The sequence below is a fragment of the Barbus barbus genome (assembly GCF_936440315.1).
Source record: "Barbus barbus genome assembly, chromosome: 43".
Classification (NCBI taxonomy): domain Eukaryota; kingdom Metazoa; phylum Chordata; class Actinopteri; order Cypriniformes; family Cyprinidae; genus Barbus; species Barbus barbus.
Window position 1 is genome coordinate 20,256,022 of NC_136721.1, and position 24,746 is coordinate 20,280,767.

General features: G+C 34.4%; 1 protein-coding gene across 1 annotated transcript; it reads right to left on the minus strand.

Annotated features, from left to right (window-relative positions):
• Nucleotides 1–912: 912 nt before the first annotated feature.
• On the minus strand, nt 913–24,746 carry LOC306862442 (prolactin receptor-like). The gene is made up of 9 exons (XM_079405251.1): nt 24,571–24,746; nt 11,616–11,712; nt 11,043–11,175; nt 9,083–9,252; nt 7,243–7,409; nt 5,961–6,102; nt 4,846–4,942; nt 4,044–4,113; nt 913–3,560 (listed from the first exon to the last, which is right to left on the minus strand). Exons 2-9 carry the CDS (start codon nt 11,680–11,682, stop codon nt 2,586–2,588), a joined length of 1,821 nt encoding a protein of 606 aa, XP_079261377.1. The 5' UTR covers nt 11,683–11,712; nt 24,571–24,746; the 3' UTR covers nt 913–2,585.

The following is a 24,746-nucleotide window of genomic DNA, read 5'->3' on the forward strand; positions in this document are numbered from 1 at the left end:
ACATCTGAAACAATCTGAGCATATGTTTTAATGGTTTTACTATATGTGATTTCACAAATAATGTTTATGGAAAAGCAGAACACAGTAGAACACACAAGATGTATTTCTTACATAGGTTAACATCGCAAATTTAATTTCAGCACCTCCAGTGACTTAACAGTAAAGAAAATATCTCCATAACTCTATATATATATATATATATATATATATATAAATAGCAATAAAATTATTCTTAGTGTATAACACATTTTTGTGACAATTCGTTTAGTCAGATGGTTTTGGGTTTGGTAGAATGAAGTCAAAATGTGATTTCAGTTAGAAAAATGTAATCCCTAAATGAGAAAATCTGCATATGCATTTTCTTTACTGTAAGATATCTTACTTCAGATGAAAAGACTTAAATATTATTTCACACTGTTGCCCTGAGGCTTCACATTAAATTAGATACTATTACAAACACGCATTTTGTAGATTTGTCTGAGTTAGAAATCTATTAAAATAATATGCTTTTCCATGCAGATTTATAATGACTGTTGAGCAACAGAGAAAATGTTATGCTACTCACAAATCAACAAAGTTAGATGGGATGATTTATGTATGGCTTAGGCCAACCTAACAAACCTATTTTTAGTATATAAATTATCTGTAGGTTACATATAAATGCATAAATTATATATATCAATTTAATAATTATTGTATATTTACATGTATGCGTAATGCAACTTCAATCATAAATGTATATTTAGTAAATGACCCTTTCCAAAAAATACAACTCAGTCTGCTTTCAGAGATTTATGCATAAAATAAGGCAACATGTGGAGGTTGACTCTTGCACTAGCAAGGGCTAAAATCTTCCTTGTCTCCATGTAACTGGTTTAATGGTTTGTACATGCACAAGATAACTGTTTGGTTGGATTAAATGCATATTTATCGCTATAATTGTAAAAATATGTTTTATAATTAATTTTTTTTAACAAACATAAAACTTTGCAGTGCTGAATTAATGGCTAACTATGATTTAAGGATACACAGACTTGGAAAATAGATTCTCACAAGGTTAACATTCATAGAAACAAATTCTTAGAGTGAACAACTCACTGTAAAATATTTGAAAAAATATTTGAATGCTGGCAGTTTGCAATTTTTCTGTTTACACTGGTTGTGCTTTTGTGTTTGAAATCAGTGCCAATAACATTTAGAATACATACATTCAGCAGGAGTGCTTAAGCAAGTTTTCCTCCACCTGAGAGTTGTAAATATCAAAGGCAAATTCTTTAAAGTTTACAATCAGTTCAAATCCCTTTTCATTTATTTACTTTTGCATTATTGTAACATTAATAAGCAAAGACATTTTGAATCGTATGGCTGAGATTAAACTATGTTTCCAGCAGGATTACAGTAGGTATAAACTGACTCTGACTCCAAATAATGTGCTTGTGTTTATATAATATGCAGCAGGAGATTTAAATTGAATTTTTATCAATGTATAGTGAAATGCATCAAGCTAAAGTTTTGAATTGGGTGAACACTGGTAATATTCAAGATCAGTTCATAAAAAAATAGTCCATGTAGGCCTACATTATAGCAACAGGCCCCGTCATGTAGTTTAGGAGTGAACAGCGGCATAAAAAAGTAGTGGCTTTGAACACGTAACAGTGCCATGACGAAAATACGTACACTAACAATGCATATTGGACTGCTGAGGGCAACTATGCTAAGTGCTAAGTTTTCAAATCTCATGAATCTCTAAACATGACAAGTCATTAAGTTAACATGAAATGACATTCACAAGTCCAAAATACCATATATCTCTAAGTAAAACAGCATAAAAATATAGAAGAATTCCAGTGGTGGTTGCTGGATCGTTAATTTCCAGTGAAATCACACTGTCTAAACGGCTATACAGCCGAAAGGAAACATTGTATCAGAGGCAGTTAAGTGAATTTTGAAGAAATGTGCATTAAAGTAAATGGGATCTCATGTAAACTTTAATGACTTGATTTAACAGTTCTTTTAAGTGTAAAGAAACCAGATTTTGGTGTTTATAAGTATCACCTCAACAAAGTACACAATCTGTCAAAGAAACTACATCAATGACGTCTCATGTTCTTAAAAAATAAAGGTATCAAAAGATGGTGGGGTTACACAGCAATGCCCCTGAAGAACCATTTTTAGGTTCCCCAAAGAACATTTCAGTCCATAGTTCGTAAAATACCTTTTTTTTTAGTGAAACATTTTAGAAATATTTTAATAATCTAATGAATCTTTTTCCACTATAAAGAACCTTTTGTGCAATGCAAAGGTTCCATGGATGTTCCAAAGCCTATGAAGAACATTTATTTTCAAGAGTCCAGGCTCTTTACAGTGCTTACATAAAAGATCTCAGCTTAGAAACAAGACCCTCTTGCTTACATTTAATACAATCTATTTTTATAAATATAAATCCTCTTCATTAAACCACTGTAGCAAGATCTGAGAGGGAGAATAACGCTTATGCGCTCTTAAAAGTTTAGTGGTTTTCTGTTCAGCTTATTGTTTTTGCTGCAATTGAGGCAGATTGCATTCATGCACTGGACCACTATGTGCTAATAGGATGGCATTAAGACGGTTGAATCCACATAACCATTTCCCATCACCCTCATGGCTTCCTGTGGCATTCTACTGTTCGATTGGTGGATGACAGGTTTGCAGGCGTGAGGTGGTTGCTGGGTTGTGCATTGATCGGCCTGGCTGTAATCGTCCACACACTGATGGGACGTATCCCTCTGCAGAAGCAGAATATTGTTTGATGTCACTTTGACCTTGCTGTAGTCCTCCCCAGTGTAATCGGACCGCTCAGGTTCACGGCTTGGGTCCGAAAGCGGCCTAAGCAGTAGCATATTCTCAGGGTTGACCCTTTGCACCTCTACATATTCCAGAGAACGTGACGGAGATACGCCGGGAGCAGGAGTTTCGAGTCCATCCAGGTTAAACTGGTTGTAGCTTTGGGAATGTTGGCAGACTGGCTTACTGAAGCGGCCCTCCTGTTGCGGGATGTCCTGATGGTGTAGCTGGTGGTAGTTGGTTGGCATTGCGTGTGGCAATGAATGGTTGAGGATCTCTGGGACGCTGTGATAGACCGGTTTCACAGCTCCCACTTGGTAATGGTGGTGGGGTTGCGGAGATGAAAACACAACAGGCCAGGTCTTCACACGTCCATCAGAGGACTCTGGAGAACCAGGTTCGAGACCCTGGCATTCACTGCTTTCAGTAGAAGCCCAGCTCATTTCTCCATGCTGGCTGTAGTGATGTTGATCGCTTCCGCTTCTGCTTCCTTCCCGTCCATCCATGCACTTCTCCAAAAGCAGAGTGCGACTGTCGCAGCTTCCCCGGCCCGAGTCGCAGTCCGACGGGCTTTTGGACTTAATGCAGTCCTCTGATAGATCTTTACCGTCCAGTACCAACTCTTGCTCCTCATTGTCGTAAACCTCAAGGTACTCCACTAGTAAGTCGTCGTAATCGGTGGTTGGAGGGAAACCTTGGATCACCAGAGAATTGAAAACTTCCTCTGACTTTCCGCTCTGTAAAAAAGCAAGTAAAGCAAGTGAGATAACTGCCTCAAAAATGCAATTAAGAATGTGGCATGAATATCAAAACCTTTATTTTTGCCAGCAACTGTTTGGTTACCAACATTCTTCAGAACATCTTATTATTTTGTGTTCAACATAAAAAAGAAACTCATACAGGGTTGGCAAAAATTGAGGGCGAGTAAATGATGACAGAATTTTCATTTTTGGGTGAATTATCCCTTAAGGCAGGGGTATGTTTATTACTGTAAAGCAGTACTGTATAAATACTGTATAAATAAATGGTTGCATAACACAATACTTAATAGCATTCACAAAATACATGCCGTCAGCTGTTTGAAGGTAAAACAAACACACAAAAGCTAAGATTCCATTTACCATGCTGATAAAAAACACTAAAAATAACTACCTTAAAGCTAACCTGAGTTTATTTGGACACAGGCCTTTTTCGAGGTGCATGAGTGATTTTTCTATTACCTTGAGCAATTGTTTGTCGAATCCTTTGATTTTTGGACCAGGAACAGGAGGCAGCAAACAAAGCTTCACACTGAATACAAATATACAAATACCAGAATAAGATTGAAAAAGTAGACACTGAACTGTTTTTTCAAAGGTTAAACAAACTCTTTAAATACTTCAAGTAGACAAAATGTGCTTAATTTGAATTTAGAACAATTTGATATTTTCTTGAGGTGTTTGGGAGTTGATTAGTAATTTGTCTTAATGCCTAGGTCAATGTCTTTCAACATGTTATCCTGCTTAATCATAATATAAGCACTATGGATACTGAAAAGAGACTTATCTAGAATACGGAACAAAAGCTTCCACGTGTCCCGACAGGATTAAGAGATTAATTTTGGATCCCGTTCGTCCTTGTACTGTTGAAAATGCCTCACATTATTTGACAGTGTAATTAGTCTATCTTTGTCTATTTAAATCTGTGCTGAGAGAAACTGGCCTAAAAACTACATTTGAGAGTAAAGCGAGGTGCTGCAAGATCTGGATCAATCCTCTAATGGCAGTTTAATTGTATTGAGTATTCGTCAGCAAGAACAATGATATTTATAAATGATTAGAGCAAATATGATTTCAGTTACACTAACAGCCATGACTTTTACATTTACCAATGGTGGTATTAGATGATATAAAATAAACTGCAAATCTAATAAGATGAGATATCAACCAGCGATATATTGTTAAAATATACGCATATGAAAAATGAAAATGAAAAAATAAGTACAACACATTCAATTAAAATAAAAACAATCGTCAAACATACCTTTTTCGTTTCACGTTTAGTGTCCAGGTGAGGATTAGGACGATGAAGACAGAGATTATCGTGATAATGATCCACAGCGAACGCTCTCTGGGTATATCTATATATCACAAACACAAAATAAGGAAATGGTGATGAATAGAGTACATCTCTACTGCAATTTGTTTTTCCACTTAAGACAAATCATAATAAAAAATACCAGGATAAGCAGTAGGTAAAATTGGGTCACTGCATTTAAAAATGACAAACTCTCAAAATAAACAAGTTGGAACAGCGTGGTTTTTGAAAATGCTGTGAGCTGGAAACAGGCTGATCTCAGACTCATTTTGCTCTATTTCATACTCGCCGCCGTCAGGTGCAACTCCCACCGGGTCTGACTTTCCACGGAAGCTCTGGGGCAACTGAGGCCCAGCCAGAGCTGCGTGCGCTGCTGAGGTTGTGCTAGCCGGGTGAAGATGAGTTCATAACTCCCAGGAGAAACTGAAGGCCTGTTGGTATTCCCTCTAGAATTGTCTGTGCTGCTAGATACATATGTGTAGAGCAGATTTGTTCGTAGGCTCAGTAGGAGACCATGGAGACACAGATTGTGGTCCTGAAATGACTCTCTGGCGGTGCTGGATGATAATTTAATAGGCTTCACGCATGCCTCAACCTACTGGACTAGAAATGTTTTGCTTGTTTTACATGTGTCTAAACTGAAATAGAGCACGTATTTTCAGATCTTTTGTATTACTCCTGGTGCACATTTTATATGTTTGGGGTTTTCATTTTCAGTGTCTTACATCTATTTTTATATTTATGTTTCAAAAGTCTGACAATTGAAAATATGGGATTACAAATGTAAGTTAAACCAGAAAATAATAATAAACACTGTTAAAGCTGATAATATAATTAAATAATAATTAAATAATGTTCATTTAATATAATAATTGTTTTTTACTATATTAATGTACATAAATATAAATACATTTATGTGAATATAAAAACAAATATTGTGTATTATAAAATTATTATTTTTTTAATCTACAGCATTTTTCAAATATTATTACAAATTTAAAGCAAAAAATTCTTCACAAAATATTTAGAAATTTTTCTACTGCAGAAAAATAAAGACTTACAGTCGGGCATTTTGACGTAGGTGGTTTGGGTCCACTCACTCCAGAAGCCATGATCGGGTTTACATCGCACCTGCACCATGAACTCTTTATCAGGGTGAAGACTGAACACATTGTAGTATTTCTGCAAGCCAGCATCATATTCCTAGATAGAGATAAAGAGAGCATAAGCATAATTTATAAATCTCATTATTCTATATATATGTAAATATATATAGAATTTATATAATTTTTTTGAGATTTATAACTATTTCTAACTATATTTTATAGATATAATAAAAAAAAACTAAATAGAAAGTAAAGGATGAGAGGTGGAAATGTTTCAGGTTTACAACTTGTTACTTTTATTATTTTATAATTATTACGAATAACATAATTAATTTAATTGCATATTTTTTTTTTAAACACTTAATTTTGTTGCATATTGCACATTTGTTTATATGTCTACTTTTAAAGTTGTTTGAATTCAGATCAGAATAGAAGCCAGCATCATACTCTTACCCAGATATAAAGAGAGCATAAGCTACTATAACACTACAATGAACTAAACCAATTTTTTAAATAAATGTATTTAAAAGAAATCATATAATATTAAATAAAAAATACATATACTACTGTATATCTGTTGCATTGCAAAAGGTATACTTCAATTTGTGTGAATTCAGAGTAGATTTGACTTATTTTGTTATCCAGTTAGCATTTAAACTGAAGACAATTACATCATCAGCAGTAATCATCAGTTACACGTGTTGTCTCAGTTCATGAGCCAATACTATTGCTCTCAGGTTACTCTGTCACTTGGCAATCATTGTTGGTCATGCCTCTGTGTTACTGAAGCGCAGCCTTTGGGGTGAAAAATCTGGTTTGATCTAGTCACTGTTGTTCTGCAAATCTAGCCTCCCTCAGGTTTCTGCAGACTAAAGAAGACATAAACCCAGACTGGGACAGTCAATGATTAAACTGCTCAGTGTAACAGCTGACTTCATATCGGCTCACGGGCTGCATGTCCACTTGCCCTTAGCATTCCATTCGTTTAAGATCTTGGATAAAGTCACAAACAAACAACAGCTACTTTGAACTATTTTCTAACTTGTTGGTTGACAATACTAGTCCAAGCATGTTGTGAAGATGTCCAACTGCGTTCTAGATGTCTAAATAGTTGAGTGAAAACAGGGTAACAAAAGTCTATTTCAATCTAGACTTAAATCTAGTTAACTTGCAACAAACGTACCTGATAATCAAACATTTTCAAAAGACACAAAGATTTTTTTTTTTTCAAACCCACCTCCCATTCTTTATCTTTTTCTTGTTTAACTCGTAGCTGGTACACTAGCGTGATCCACCCTGAGCGGGTGTCTGCGGTGCGAGGTTTCTCCCAGGACACTTTCACGAACGGACCCTGGTCGTCATAGACCACAACTGCTGTCACGTTCTCTGGAGTGTTTGGTTGAACTGTGGGTGAAAAGGAAAGGACAGAATAGAACAGGAGGTCCATTAGAAAAATATACATCAGTTAAACCTACTGCTGTGGTCACTCGCTTTAACACAACTATTCTGATTTGTACTAATATTTTTATCAGTACATTTGATTTTGAGTGTGTAAAGAATCTGTGACCCATACACTATTTGATAAAAATGCACTAAAACAGTAATATTATGAAATAGTATTACAATTAAAATAACTGGTTTCTAATGCATTTTAATATGTAATTTCTTCTTGTGATGCAAAGTTGAAATTACAGCAACAACTCCAGTCTTCAGTGTCACATGATCGTTCAGAAATCAGTCTAATATGCCGATTTGCTGTTCGAGAAAGACTTATTATCATTGTGTAAACAGTTGTGATAAACATACATGTTTTTTGCTAAACGTAAAGTTCAGAAGAACTGCATTTATTTGAAACAGAAATCTTTTTTAACAACATATAGGTCTTTACTGTACCCTTACCCTTGCTGAATAAAAAAGTATTAATTAACAAAAATACTTACACAAAAGAAAATTCTGTCATTTTCACCCTCATGTTTTCAAACCTGTATATTGTTCATTCTTCCATGGAGCATGTAATATTTTGCTGAATGTTTATGCTTTTCCATACAGTATACTGAAAATATACAGTAACCATGGCCTGTCAAATTCCAAAATGGGCAAAAAGCACCAAAAAAGTGTGTCTCTATGACTCTTACAATTTAAAGCAAGTCTTTTAAAGCCGTATAGCTTTGCATGAGGAACAGACTGGGAATATAAGTCACTGCTCTCCACTGTAGCTCTCAAATCTCATTTGCTTATATTGCAAACCTGTTTTGGATCTTCACAGCCCCTATAGTAACTTAATGCTTTGATTATATAAAAAGAGTTAAACATCTCATTTAAAAAAAGTCATGCAGGTTTGGAACATGAGGGTGAGTAAATTACATAATTCTCTTTTTTGGTGAACTATCGGTTTAACACTGTAAATTCAGCACTAATGCAGAAAACCATTTTTTTCCAGTATAAGGGTGAAAAACTAGTTGACACCTAATAAGGTCAAACTAAGTGACCTTTGCACGCAAACTTGCTGAAGAAGGAAGAAAGAAAGAACAGAAAAGTGTGCTTTGCGTTGCGAATGAATGTTTCACCCCTTCAGCATAAATAAAAACATCAGTTAAAGATTAGTCTCAGTTATAGTTGCACATATGAGTTAATGATAAGATGGAATTGCACTGAACGAACAAAGCGTCAGATCAAAGGAACGTGACCTTGCAAACTGCAGGATAAAACTAAAATTGCTACTAAAAGTAAACAACAAGAATCTTAATTTGTAAATTGGTAAAAAATTTGCATTATGGCATAACGCAGTAGAGAACATGTGACCGATATTTTAAGACCCAATGGACTAAATTATGTTCTTTTGCAACAGTGATCCCATACAGCAGCAGTAAAATTCCTCTTATTGATGGATCCACTGCAGTAAAATCTGTAACAGTAGTCTATCTGTTATGTGCTAATTCACAAGATTATGACACATTATGCAGGAACATAATGTGAGAGGGGTGGAAAAATATAAATATATTGAGATAATAAATAAAGAGAGGGGATTATAGAGTACAAATATGTACAAATTAATTGTTGCAAACTCATAAGCATACCTATATAGGCCACATCCACCTCCACAGGGTCTGAAATGTTCTTCCCCAGGGCATTGGTGGCCACCACCATGATGTTGTAGTTGACCCAAAGCGATGTGTCGTTTTTGTTGAAGAAACACGAGTTCTCACCCGCCGTTCTGTAATCTGGGCACTTGTAGACCGTTTCTGAGCTGCGTATGAGAGATATTTTGGTCATAAACATGCCAATAACAATACTCATGCTGATATCATAAAAGTATGAAATAATCTCACTCAGTACATTTATTATTATGTTTGGACCAAAAAGAAACTGAGTTTTGTGACATTTAGTCCATGTTTAGTAGCTTTGATGCTGATCTATGGTACCATTCACAACTTCTAGTTCTATTCAGCAAGGATGAAATTAATTGATCAAAAGTGACATACGTTTACAACAAAAAAAATCAATTTAAATTAAACATTTTTTATTAATCCAAGAATCCTGAAAATTGTCATGTTTCTATGAAAATATTTATCAGCACAACTTTTTTTGCACATTAAATCATGTGCACGTTAGCTGCTGCAAATTCAGCTTTGCTTCACACGAATTATTGCATTTTAAAAGATCATTTTTAATAATATTCAATAGTATTACTGTATTGTGATTAAATAAATGCAGATTTGGTGAGTATAAGAGACTTCTTTAAAAAAAAAAAGAAAGAAAAAAAGGTTCTGAGCAGTAGTATATATATGCTAGTGTACTCCTTAAAATTGACTAAATAAACCTTTTTTGTTGCTTATTTATATGTAATTAAAATATAGTCATTTCTTGGAAAAAAAAAATAGCCCCAAAATATTGATGCTTCAGCCAGTGTTTGATTTTTGCTTAAAGGAACTGTCCACTTTTTTTGGAAATAGGCTCATTTTACAACTCCCCTAGAGTTAAACAGTTGAGTTTTACTGTTTTGAATCCATTCAGCCGATCTCCGGGTCTTAGCGTAGCTTAGCATAGATCATTGAATCTGATTAGACTGTTAGCATCTTGCTCAAAAATTACCAAAGGGTTTCGATAATTTTCCTATTTAAAACTTGACTCTTCTGTAGTTACATCATGTACTTTAAGAGTGACGGAAAATGAAAACTTGCGATTTTCGACTTTTTACGGCAGCAAAGTCCCTTGATTATTACGTCAGAATGAGAGTATAGTTCCTAGCCATATCGGCCTAGAAAATCGCAACTTTTCATTTTCCGTCAGTCTAGTACACGATGTAACTACAGAAGAGTCAAGTTTTAAATAGGAAAAATATCGAAACTCTTTGGTCAGTTTTGAGCAAGATGCTAACAGTCTAATCAGATTCAATGATCTATGCTAAGCTACGCTAAAAGTGCTACCGCCAGACCTGGAGATCGGCTGAATGGATTCAAAAACGGTAAAACTCAACTGTTTAACTCTAGGGGAGTTGTAAAATGAGCCTATTTCCAAAAAAAGTGGAGTGTTCCTTTAAAAATCATATCACAATTCATTGCAAACTTGAAATATAAACTCAGCACATCCAACTGTATTAAAATGAATTCTATGAACTCCCCTCGGTGCAGTATTACACAGTATTAGATATGATGTTTGTGTACAGTACTTGCTGAATCTCAATCCGTAATGTTGGCAAAACACTTCAAGGCACTAACGAGGATCCGCTCTGATGAAAATCTGTAGAGTCATTGGACAGCGTGTGCGGGCATGTGTGCGTATTGGCTGGAGGTAAGTCATGTATGTGTTTCTGATTATTTCACATAAGTGCTCAGAAACAGAGGGAAATAAAGCCATGGCAGAGAAAACCGTTTAAACCACTTACTAATGGAGGAAAGGCCAAGACACAGCAAGACCTTTGAAACCTCATTAGGAGCCAAAGAAAAGAGTAAGGACGAGCATTAAAGACTACTCTCAAGTCTGCTCTCAAGACTATAAAGAAAGGCTCTAGAAAGGGAACAAGTAGAAGAGACTGACTTCTCTAGACGGTAGTAGAGGGCGTAGGTTGTGGGTAGACCTCCATCATCTCCAGGCTCCCACCAGCATGTGAAGGTCTCCTTCTCTGGAGAGCGACAGCTTGTGAGTTTGGGTTTGCCTGGTGGACTGACACCTGTGGACATATTGAGCCCATTTAGAGTACATTATTGAATTCAACATCATGTTACATTAACATCTTGTAAAATAGTTATTTTTCTGTCTGAAACAGACACAAGACTATTCATAAGTAAAATTGCATATGCATTTATATGCTGAATTGCTGCTCAAGAATGATTTCTTATTGCTGCCTGATATTTTTTGTAAAAAACTATGATACATTCTTTGATGAATAGAAACAGAATTGATATCAAATAGAAACTTTTTGTAACATTATAAATCTCTTTACTGTTATTTTCATCAATTAAATGCTGAATAAAAGTATTAACTTTTAAAAAAATTTTACTGACCCCTAACTTTTGGACAGTGGTGAACAATATGTGTCCTGAAGTTTGTCAGGTTGTACTGCTAGGTTCATAAACAATAGGCTATAACAGAACTCCTGACACTGCTCACCTGCTGCTTGTGTGGTAATTAATTTGGTAATAATGGTCAAAATCAGCACGGCGCCAGAGTTCCTCATCGTCCCTGATGGTTTCTGAACTCCTTAGATCTGAGAGACAAGAGTGGAAAAGTGAGATATTATAGCTGTATAGTTTCCACTGACATAAAGAACCCCAAAATTCTTTATTAGATGGGGAAATTATTGTGAATTAAAAAACAGGTCCTTTACAAATAAAAATGTCAAGCAAATTAAAAATGAAAGCCTACGTACAAAAACTGAAGAGAGTAGATACAGTAACTGTAATTGATTCATCATAAACCTTCTGTGTTCAGTATAAACATAAGATACTGTATATAGTATGACGAACCACTACAATGAAACAGACACTGAACTCAGAAATTTTCATTGACGTTTGAAAATAACAACTCCTTAATCCAGAGCAGTCAATTATAAGCTTCTTCTGATATTTTATGAATTTTAGAAATATGATCCAAAAATAATTGCAGTCCCAGCTCAAATCAAATCAAATGTTTTCTGAATTAGCATTCGTTGGATAATGATTTTTTTTAGGTCAGATTTGATCATTTTTGTTTGTGTTCAAATATGCTTCCTAGAACAAAGTGTTTTTGCACAAATGTTTTTATCTGTATATCAAACTGAAGACATAACGTTTTATACTTGTACTCTTGACAGGAGGCGGTTTCACAATAATCAAATGTGTCCTTTGTCACTCATTGGCCATACAGTAAACAATACCTATCCATCACATCTACACTTTCTCAATCATTTGCTCCTTTGGTACGTCTTATCGAAGGACAATATGAATCATGAGAACAGAGCAATTCTGATCAGCCCAACTCATTTAGTTATTGTGAACCTGAAAGGTACCATCTATATTTCATGAGGTTTTGTAACCGACTGCCTACCAGTTAAAAATATAGTGGTCATCAAACTGCCACTTGCTACATTTTACCTGGCCAAAGCATCGTGTAAAAGAGCACTCCTAGAGTGGGAATTTTTCCACTAGTTTTATGGGTAATTTCTGTATGTTTACAACCTTGAGGCAAAGGTTTTACGCTGTGCTTTTCAACATCCCCTTTCTGCTGAAATACTGTTATTGGCATATGTGAAAGTTCCAGAATGAATTGCTCAACTCATAAAACAGGCAGACAGATCCATGCCTCCAAACAAAGGTTTAAAGGTCTATGGAAACAATTGAACTATCATCATGACAGACACAGCTAAACAAATTTCCAGTTTTTAAGTTTTTAAATGGGAAACAAAATATAATTTATTCTCTATAGCTTTTGTGAGAGGTCTTTTGACTTAAGTACATTCATGGGCTAAATTTACATATGTGTAACAGCTCAAGTTAGTTAAGTTTTCTTATAGAGTTTCCAAAGACTTATTTGTGTTTTAAAATAATTTTGTGCCCCACCATACAAACAATGAACTTAAAAACAACAGTGTTGAATAGGGGTTGAATAATTATGACATACTGTAAAAAACCCTGTAACGTAAAAATATTACATATTACTGTTTTAACACAAACTGCAATATATAGTAATTCATCATATAATTTTATACAAAAATTGTTCATTTGTTGTCATCATTTTACTTTCTTTTATTTTGGTAAAATTACGAAATCGGAATGGAATTTTCCTACTTCAACTGTGACTTAAACATGATTAGAAGTCTACTGGGCAAAAAACAAGAAAGATCAGAGCACACAAGTTAAACTTCTCTAATGAATAGTCACAAACAATCTGAGCAGCCAAGACTATAAAGTTTTTAGTAAATCACTGATCTTTTGGGTATGTTGTAATGTTATATGGTGCCACATCTTTACAGAGCCAAAGAAACACCAGAGTATCTTAGAGCCAGGATCTGAATTGAGGGATCTCAAGATATGTTACTGAGTATGTTACTGAGCTCTGTAAAGTCTAAATCAATTGCTCATCTTTCCCATTAATGGCCATACTAATACGTAAATCTCAAAATCAATCACTGCCATATATCTGGATGGATGAGGTCACGACCTAGGCACCTCTGACCTGACCTCATTTGTGTAATGCACTGAAACACAAACTGTCAGAAGGCAAGTCCTGACTGATACTGGCAAAACATGACAGAGAATTTTCTGGAAACTAAATAGCCATTAATTTTTCATCTGAATTTAGCCTTGAGAATGAATTCAACCTGTGCTAACAAGCATGTGAGCTAATCAATGAATTAAAGTTTTATTTGGTCATTCAGGCTGTTTTCTCAATTAACGTATCAGTTTCTGTTGCTGTACAATATTAAGTGCTACTAGTTTAAGCATGGAAATAATATGCCGATACATTTGGCATCTGACTCCTCTGCAGAATCGGCTTAATCTCCAGCATTAATCTGATGACAAAAATAAGCACTAAGCACATGCAGATTGAGATAGACGTAAACATGACAGATAGAAAATGAGATGACGAGAGAGAGAGAGCAAAGAACTTTTATTTCCCCTTGTGAACAGGGTGGCATCACAGATTAAAAAAAGGAAAAAAAAAAATCTTCTCCAGCTGGCATATACTCCATATCTGATTATGTAAGTGATTATATCATCATAATAGAAAGACCTGGTCAAACTGTGTTGGGCTTCATTCTCCAGTGTGATGCAAAGTGGAATAGTGCATGACAGTGACCTGACACAAGCTGGCAGCCCTATGGAGCCTCAATGAGTTCAACGAGCATGAAGATTGAAGGAGGTCATGGGATTGTTGCTTTCCATCATGAATGGTTCAATAAACCTACAACTCAAATATGCACTGCTGAAAAATCATCTGTTGGCTTGGGATAGATTTATATACGGTTTTTGAACAATTTCTGCATCAGTTGCATACAGAGTCCCGAAAAGGACAAGGTGATGAGAAAAAAATTTTCTGAAAACTTTGCATTTTCTTGAAAAACTACTGGGTTCCTCTGACAAAATTTGGGTTCTCTCCCAAAAACATTTGTGTTTCTACAAGAAACTTTGTGTTTTCACAAAAACCATTTGCGTTTCCCTAAGAAATGTTGCATTTTTTCGCAAAACATTTGCATTCTGCAAAACCTTGAAAGTAAATTGTGCGCAATAAATAATAATTCATTCTATTTCCTGTCCGCATCCTCATAAACCGATTCTCATAGATGCCTCTCATAATGATTCCATGCAACACTGCAAGGCTTTTGAGAATGACTCTATAACTTATTCCCAACTCAAAATAAAAATGAATGTGTCTCTGTCCATAACATAACAGCAGCAACAAGTTTATGAGAATGTGGAAAGGATCTTCTCCCCTGCGCAAAACATTTGTGTTTCCTCAAAAGGGACAAAAGTATTGCATTCACAAGAAAACAAATTCTCATAAAATATTTGCATTGTTTCACAACAAATTGTGTTTCCTAGAGTATTTGCATTCATTCGCCTAACTCCTGAGAAACTTTGTGTTCACCCTCAAAAACACTCAAATCTATTTTTTTCGTACCACATATTAATTCCATCATGAGTTTTTTCATTAAAGTTTCTCAGGGGAACTCATACGTTTTTTTGAGCGAATGCAAAATATCTTGGGGGAACGCGGAAGCATTGAAATAAATTTTTCCTCATGACTAATTTGTTTTTAATATCACCATGTCCCGTTATGACCTCTGTAGTTCCAGAATGAGGATCTGAAAAACTACATTCAACACTGAATGTTTATTTATTGCTTTATTGCAAAAAATGACAATTATCTGCTCCCCCTCAGGTCGTTCCAAACCTGTATGACTTTCTATCTTCTTTAAAGCACAAAAAAGATATTTTGAGGAATGTTTGGAATGATTATGTCCATAAAATGAAAGTCACTAGGGTCCAAAACAACACTGGTCCCTTCGACTTTCATTGTTTTTTTCATTAAAAAATACGAAGACATCTTTCAAAGTCTCTTTTTTTGTATTTCACAGAAGAAAGACACAATGAAAGGTTTCCAAACATTTCAACACTATTCTCTTTCTACTCACTTTTTAATATTCCCGTCCTGTTTTACTTATCTCTCAGAGGCCTGTCACCACCCACTGCGTCTGTCCCAGCCCTGTTACTCAGCCCTACAGCAGCGCTCTAGTTTCAGCCTGTTCCCCTCACATCTAGGACTCTCTTTTGTCATCTGTCAATAGGCCAAAACCATCTATGAAAGACAAAGCATCCAAAGTGTCTGTTGAATCTAGGGTTTGTCTTTGACTTGACTTAGCCATGATTTTGAAGGAAGAAGGGAACTTAAACTCTTCTCTTAACCTGCCTGATCCCTATAGTCAGATGAGGTGAATGGGATCTGTCTCATATCTTCTCATGTTGCCCGACTCTGGTCAGCATTAAATGCCATTCAGTACCAAGGACAGCAACATGACAGCTGCCCAAAACCTCAAGACCATCAGGACTAAAATACCACCAAGGCAACCCAGAAATTTTGGATTTTTTTAAACAAATATATTTTTAATAATGATAATAATAATAATTCAGATTGCTACAATAAAAGCATATAACCAATAAAACATTTAAATAATAAATAAAACAAATGTCAAGTCAGTGGACATGGCACACTTAAAAAAATAATAAATAAATACCAGTGTTATTTTTATATCATCGAGATACTATTATAGTTTTTATTATTTTGAATTCGTTTTTATTTTTATATTTTCTGTTTTCTTTTTCATTTGAACTTTTAGTAATTTTGTTGCATGGTTTTGTCTTTTTATTATTATTATTATTATTGTTAAATATGTCTGATGACTGATATTATAATTTAAATGTGATTTTTTTTATATTATATGTTATTATATTATATAATAAAGTAATTTATATTTTTATATTGTTATTAATTATAGTTCAAGTAACGGAAGCTTTTTAAAAAATATATTTTTAGTTTCAGTTTTAGTTAACTATAACAACCCTGGTAAACCCTCTCTAAGAAAAACTGGGAAAAAAATATACCTTTATTTAGATTATATACATATATAGAAATACTAACTGTCCCTTAACTGTCATCTAATTTGTCTGTTGTGTATTAACCTTAATTGGCAATCAATCAGTAAAGCTATAAAGGTGTGCGGATTGCTGACCCTGTAATCTTCAAAGCAGAATCCTGGGCCAAGTTTAATTCAGTAAGAAGACAACACTACACAAACTGGCATATCTGACTGCAATGTGTATATCATTGTTGTTCTTCAAGTTATTTCTGCCAAGAAATGAAGGAGCGATAATGGCCTTAAGCAAGACCTTTCCAAAGGTAACAACCCAGAAGTAGTCTTGCATTGATTTATTGACTAGAATGAATGCGCTGGATACTTGTTCATTGGCAAACAAATGCTGCACTCTGAACTGTTGCGGAAAAGCCACTGACAATCAGTGAACCCAACTGGCTTGTAATTTCGTCACGTAAAATTAAAATTCAGACATGGTGGTGCCTGTGGTGAGGGTAAACGCAACATTAATATCATCTCCTTCTAGCAGTACAGCAGCCATTCATTTATTGTGTGTGCTTCTGATGGCATTATCCACTCTCTGGTGCTTTGATTTTAAGATTTTTCCATTTGATCTGATAATTGGCATTAGAAGATTTCCCTCCTACTGTTTACAGCTATCTTACATAACTTCCAAGGGGGGGTAAGCTGCTAAGCCGGGTGAACGGTAGCAAGCAGGGGCTTGTCGACAAATCGGCACGTATCTAAAGATTATCTAGCAACTCGCTCTCTCACCCACCCTCCACTCTTCTTTGCCATTTCTGTCCCCTATAATTCCATAGATAGACCTCTGAGAGGTCTTGCTGGCATTAGGAGTTAATATTTGTCAGATTAAAGCTATGAAAAGATCTAGGAGGATTACCTGACCTAATTTTGCTCCATCATTTTACCTATACAGGAGGTTTTCCATTTGCACTGTGAATTGTGAGGAACTAACTTATTGTATGAAACTACGCTAATGGGTGTTAACAATATATGACCCTGGACCACAAAACCAGTTATAAGTCACACAGGTATATTTGTAGCAATAGCCAACAATACACTGTATGGGTCAAAATGATCGATTTTTTGTTTTATGCCAAAAATAATTAGAATATTAAGTGAGGATCATGTTCCATGAAAATATTTTGTACATTTCCTACCGTAAATACATCAGAACCTAAATTGATTAGTAATATGCATTGCTAAGAATTTCATTTGGACAACTTTAAACGCGATTTTCTCTTTTTTTTTTTTTTTGCACCCTCAGATTCCAGATTTTCAAATAGTTATATTTCGGCCAAATATTGTTCTATCCTAACAAACCATACATCAATGGAAATCGTATTTATTCAGCTTTCAGATGATATATAAATATAATTTTTTTTTAAATTACCCTTATGACTGGTTTTGTGGATCAGGGTCACATATACGCTACACTGTAAAAATAAAAATAAAAAGTTGGGCAAACATAAAAGTTTAAGGCAACCAGCTGCAGCAGATTCTTGAGTTTTCTCAACTTCTTCTTTTAAGTTTATACAACAATACGTTGAGAAATTTCCTAAAAAATAAGTTGAGAAAACTCAAAAATGCTGAAGCTGGTTGCCTTAAACTTTTAAGTTGGCTCTTTTTTTTTTTACAGTGTACTGGTCAAAGTGTTAAAATAATTAAGATGTTTTAAAAGAAGTCTCTTTTGCTCATCAATGCTTTTTTTTTTAGCAAACATACAGTAAAAGCAGTAACATTTTGAAATAATATTACAGTTTCAAAGAACTGTTTTCTATTTAATTTTTTTAAAATAATTTATTCCTGAAGCAGCCAGGAATAAATTATTCTTCAATGTCACATGCTCAGAGGTTAATAATGGTTCTTATTATTACCAGTTTTAATAACCCATGTTTGTGGAAACCATGATGTGGTATATTTTTAATGAATAAAACTTGAAAAGAACAGAATTTATTTTAAATAGAAATCTTTCGTAACATTATAAGTGTATTTACTGTCACTTTTGATCGATTTTGATTGTCTTTCCTGGAAATTTAGGCCGATATATATTTTTTAAAACTTAACTTGAATGGAACTTGAAATATTAAGCAGCAAAACTGTTTTCAACATTTACAATAGTAAGAAATGTTTCTTGAGCATCAAATCAGCATATTAGAATATCTTCTGAAGGATCATGTGACACTGAAAACCAACCCGATCTCACAGCGATTCGTACATATTTTATGAAGTGGCCAATTCGTACAAATTCATGCGATCTCACTTATACAAATTCATACGGTGTTTTTACCATATTTTTAGTCATATAAATGCAGACTTGGTAAGCATAAGAGACATTAAAAATATTTTGTAGATTACTAAACATTAAAAAACTATGCACATAAAAATAGAATAAGCAAATAATATTGACTTCCAAAATGGCTCAGAACTATCCATTTTCACTAACTACAAATATTGAGTCATGTTGGGTGCATGTCTGTTATAGTTTGAGTATCGTCACAGAGCAGTGCGGTTACTTGGGTTGTTTCAGCACATATCAACAAGAGATAACAAGTGCAATTTTCCAATTAGTATGGCTATATTTACCATTTAACCTATCACTCAAGACAGCAGTTCAGTCAAAAGATGACATAGTGCTAGTAGTCATGGCAACAACATAAAATGCATTTTTTACATCTATCCTGGACCTCTTGGCAGAAAAAATGCCAAGGTTGTGAATCATTTGCCTGCAGGAGCGCATTAGAGCCCTTATTATGAGAAGAGAACGATATAATGATTCAATTTGTATGGTTATTAAAAGCATTTGAGACAAATATATTGCACTGTAGACAGAAACAAGAAAGTAAGAGGGAAAGAAATTAAAAACTATTAGAATTCGCTGTTTACATCTTGCAATTCTGTTTTGTTCTGTATTGTTTCTGCCAAGGAATAAAACAAGTATATATAAATTAGTGCTGTCAAACGATTAATCAGCACTTATATAAATACAACTTTTTATCTCTGGAAATTCTGATACATTAACTTATAATTTAATTTATCTTGAAATTGTGTATATCTCACAATTCAGATTTTTCTTAGAATTGTAAGATGGAAAACTTGCAGTTACCTAAAAAAAAAAAAAATATTCCATGACTGAAACAATCTTCCATAGGTTTGGTTCTAAATTGTAAAAATGAGTTTTTAAAAGTTGCAAATAAAGATCATTGGAGCACATACTATTTCAGTCTTTTTACTTCAAAATTTCATTTTCAATTCATTACGTTACTTGCCAATTCTTTGTAATTGTGAAATTTACTAGCAATTTCTCAGTGAAAACTCTATCTACACCATTTTTGTTCCCAGTGTACATAGGGCATGTTGTCACATGCCAAATGTCTGTCCAAGAAAGACAATTTCCTAGAATAGGAGCCATCTGTTTAGATATTATCCAGAATTTAGTGGAAAACCATAGCAGGAAGCAACTGTTGCTCTCAAATAGAAACTTTCACGGTCGATTAAGACTTTTTTCCTGACAGTTTACTGTTATCAGACATTTGTGAGTCTATAGTGTGTTGTTGTTTCAAATACTGTTTTCCAGCCCCCGCAGCGAAACTCTGCAGCAGTTGCACAATACATAACCATCCAGCACAAGCCAGATCCAACCCACCGCCTCCTCTTCAGAGGTGTAGAGTTGCACTAGTGGGTGACATAGACCTGAAAGGTGATCGGCCGTGAGCCAAATCCAGACTAACGTTAGGGATTAAGATCATTACGTTGTTGACAGGTGGACCTGTGTCTTTGGGGACATATCTAGTCGTCTAGGTGGGTGGCGATAACTGCGTAAGACTAATTAACACAAATCTCTAAAGCAGTCTGTCGTCATTCAGGTATAATCAGTTAACAATGTAGATGTAAACTCATGATGAATTACTAATGACACTCTTTGATTTACTCATTGTTTTACAAAATTGCAGCAATAAAATAACAGGCTTGTCTTTATTGCATTGCCTTTTTCTTAAAGGGATAGTTATGGAAGCTTGTTTTCAATCACAGAATAAAAAAATCTCATTATTCTGACATTTTCTCACAGTTGAGAGTTTATACCTTGCAACTGAGTTTTTCTCTCACAGTTATGACTATTTTCCTTCACAATTCTGAGTTTGTTTGACAATTCTGACTTTTGAAAAGTAAAATAAACTTAGACAGTTCACTCAAAAATTTAAATAAATATATGAATGAATGAATAAATGAATGAATGAGCAAAAAAAGAGTAAATTAATTAATTAATGGATAAATAAACTAATAAATAAATAATGAATGGATAAAAACAAATGGATAAACAAACAAACACATAAATAAATTCTGTCATTTATTAATTCCTAATCACTAGTTCCAAATGTTTCTTTCTTCTGCAGATCACAGAATATGACATTTTGAAGAACTGTTTCATTGTCCATACAATGAAAGTCAGTGGTGTCCAAAATAACAGAAAATGCAAATCAGGCTGTCATTTCTGAAAATATCTTCTTTTGTGTTTCAAAAATAAAATCTCATACAGATTTGGAACAGCTTGTTAATGATGACAGAATTGTAATCTCTGAATACAAAATATGAATCACAGTTAAATGACTCAATGTTTCCAAAATGTTATTGTAGTTAGTAATGAAGAGGCTTTTGGCCCAAAGATATTTTAATGTAAGTGGGTGGCATTATGAAGTATGTTAGGAATGACTCTGAATTTGATATAAAATCATGCTTCATATTTACAGGCTGTCTAAGCTTATATACGAAAAGCAAAGAGAAATAGCACGTGTGCTGAGCAGATCCCAAAATACTCTTCACTGTTTGTATAGATAAAAATGGGCATTGTTGTTCCAATAACAGAGCAACTTATATTAACGGTGAAACCAGTCGGACAAGCTCTCTGACATCTTCCCTTGTAATCTAGACACATATCAGCACTCGTGCTTGTGAACTCACGTTTCTGCAAGACCAAGACGGATATATCCATGGTTGCTTCACCCAGATTTCCACAGAACATTTCAGTACTGCATTAGTCTGCTCATGTTATATGTATTTTTTAACTGTTACAAAGCAAGCTCTGTTGACTTTGAATGACTTCTATTGACATCAGCTCAGCAAATTGCAGTGAATTACTGAATGCCAGACTGATGTTCCATTATGTCTATTAATCAATCATGTAAACTCTAATTCAAAAGCTCTGTGGTTATGTTCAGTCATTATTTCTTAGCATAGAACAGTCCTACATCAATAGCACAAACTACAGTAATTGAGAAAAATGAACACCTGTCTGAAATTGTCACTCAGTGGCTGGAAAAAACAACAACAACAAAAAACTTTATAATAAAAACTTTGGAGCTGTTGTTGCCAGAAACTCAAAAAAAGTGAAAAACTACTGTGACAATGTTTCGGGTATTACAGGATATCTACAACTTATGCCTACAAACTGTATATTTCATTGATCTCATCTGCCAAGCACTAAAGAGATACAAAAACTCTATAACAGTCCATAAATTACCGTAAAAGTAGTATGCACTGTATATCAAGTCTACTGATATCTATACAATGGATTTTTAGGAAGACTAGAATGAAATGCAATTATTCAATGAAAATTAAGCTCTCTAAAATTAAGTCTGGGACTCGAGAACTCCATGAAAAGGAACACTTTTCAATGAATAACAATTTAAGTCTTTTTGATTAACTTTTTTACTGCAGTTTGAGAACCAACGGAGTAAACGCAGCTCTCCAAAAATGATTAATTCTGAAGTGCAAACATCTGTAACAACATTACTCTGACATAGGATCTGTACTTCACATAGACCTGATGATGCCAAGCAATAAAAGCATAAAATTATGCAGAAGTGAGTGAGTTCATCAAGTAAACAGGAAATAGGTCAGTGCTGAATGGAAAACTGACATCCCCACAAACCCCTCTTCAAAACATTAAGAGCAATACACTGTATATGAAAAGCTACAAAACTGGTTTATATATATATATATATATATATTGATTGTTATTGATGTTACTGACACTGTTACTGTTGCTTGCCACATTCTACTCTTCACACGTTTGAGTCTTACTGGCAACCCAGGCTCTCAAGATGGCTCTAATCAACAAAAGTCAGACTATCACGATAGCAGGAGTTTTATTATCGCCGGCTCAATAAACAACCAGAGCGATAAGTGTGTTGAACACTTTCAATGATACAATCAGCTGAATGGCCGCTTAGGAAATGGCAGGTCTCAGTTTAATCAGGTTAAGAAGCTATTGTCCGCTCTTCCAGTGCATTCAGTACCCAACGCCATGCACAAAGCCTGGATTTGATTGGTTTTATGCATATGAACAGCAAAGTAAAATTTTTACGATTTCTGCTCGTACACTTTGTCTGACCTCAGGTTGTTGATCATGTCAAGACCAACAATTAAGATTTTTTTTATTGCATTACCAAAAGTGAAACCTCAGTTCAGCATTACAGGGAAGTGCAAAAGTGAACTTAAAAAAGCTGAGGAAACTCGTTGCCTTAAAATGATTAAATAGACAACAATTAAGTGAATTGTCAAGTTCACTTAACTCTTTAAAAAACATAATTATTTACTTAATAATATTAAGGCAACGGGTTTCCTCAATTTTTTTTAAATAAGTCAACATCACTTTTTACAGTGATATCATGATATACGATAAAAAGATTAAAGAAGTCTATATGTTATTACAAGCTCAGTATAAACTAAAGGCAAGCAATACAAGCTAAATATCTATTTCATTCATTTCTGTTGTAACCAATTAACCAGCTTTAGAGAAACTGTCCATATTCCAGACTATAAATATTCTAATCAATATTCAAATGAGATCTCCGCCTCATTTTGAACTGCATTTCCATTCCAGCTAACAAAAGAATCAAATATGACACCACAAATCAGCACTTAACTCTGAAACATAACAAGTCATCCATTATGAAACTGTTGACTTGCACTGACAAACTAGAACACAGGAGACTTCACAGCCATTCTGTCCTCTTATTCCCAGGATTAGACCAATGCAAAGCTCATTACATAACGAAAACCTATATCAGCACTTTCCACCCGCTAGTATACTTAGACTGTAAAGCCCTGCTCTGATTCTGGGCCAGTGTGAGGCTACTTGATGATCATGTCAAAATCAAAAAGATTCAAGTCACACTTTACATCACAGTACCTGTTAAGTGTATATGAATTATAATAGCAACGCACAATGATAACATGCAGCCTACTACTTAATATGCAATTGTGTGCAGCAGTAGGTCATTTATAATCACTCATATTGATTCAAAGATTCCATATTTATAATACAACAATAAATACACTGTATATAAACTCTTTCATGTAAAGTGAGAACAACATTTTACACTGATTTAACAAGTTGACATTTTTTTGGACAAACAGGCCTACTTTTGCACCATTTCAAAAACACTGTTGTCAAACATTACAAAAATATATATTGTATAGAAAATATTGTACTATATATAGACTCAACTTTTAAAACTGTACAAAAAGTGTACAGAAATCTACAGTTATCTATCTATCTATCTATCTATCTATCTATCTATCTATCTATCTATCTATCTATCTATCTATCTATCTATCTATCTATCTATCTATCTATCTATCCATTTAACTTGAATACATGCAAAGTTAGATGTTGCCATATGAAGCACACTGCATCTTCTTACTTGTCATCTAACTATAACAATCATAGTAAAGTTACTTAAAAATAAAATACTTAATTCAAATGTAACAATAATTACAGGATGAAGTTCAGTAATATTTTTGATATTACAGTTAAATTAAATCATTCAGTAGAATATTTTGATAATGTATACCTTATAAACCTTGTACTTATGCAGGCATGCTATCATTTCTTATTCGAATTCAATCAAGTGCATTCAATAACTGTCTTCGAGATCTCCAAGGGCAGAAAAGTATTAGTTCTGCGCTTACCTGCTGTTCATAGGGAGATGATGAGCTCTATAATCCTGCTTTAATGATCGTGCTAGCAGGATGCTACATTGAACTGGCTGATTTCTGCTGTTCTTGCTTATGTAACCGAACACAAAGCTTAGTTGGTGTCTTGAGCAGATGTGCGCTCCTTCAACTCTCAGGTAGATCAAATGCCT

Excerpts from the sequence above, each read along its gene's own strand:
- LOC306862442 (XM_079405251.1), bottom strand. The coding sequence starts at position 11,682 with ATGAGGAACTCTGGCGCCGTGCTGATTTTGACCATTATTACCAAATTA. Across the intron at positions 9,253-11,042 it reads CTCTACTACCGTCTAGAGAA|CTCAGAAACGGTCTACAAGT; the intron begins GTCAGTCTCTTC and ends TCTCATACGCAG. Across the intron at positions 4,943-5,960 it reads CTACGTCAAAATGCCCGACT|ATATACCCAGAGAGCGTTCG; the intron begins GTAAGTCTTTAT and ends TGTGATATATAG.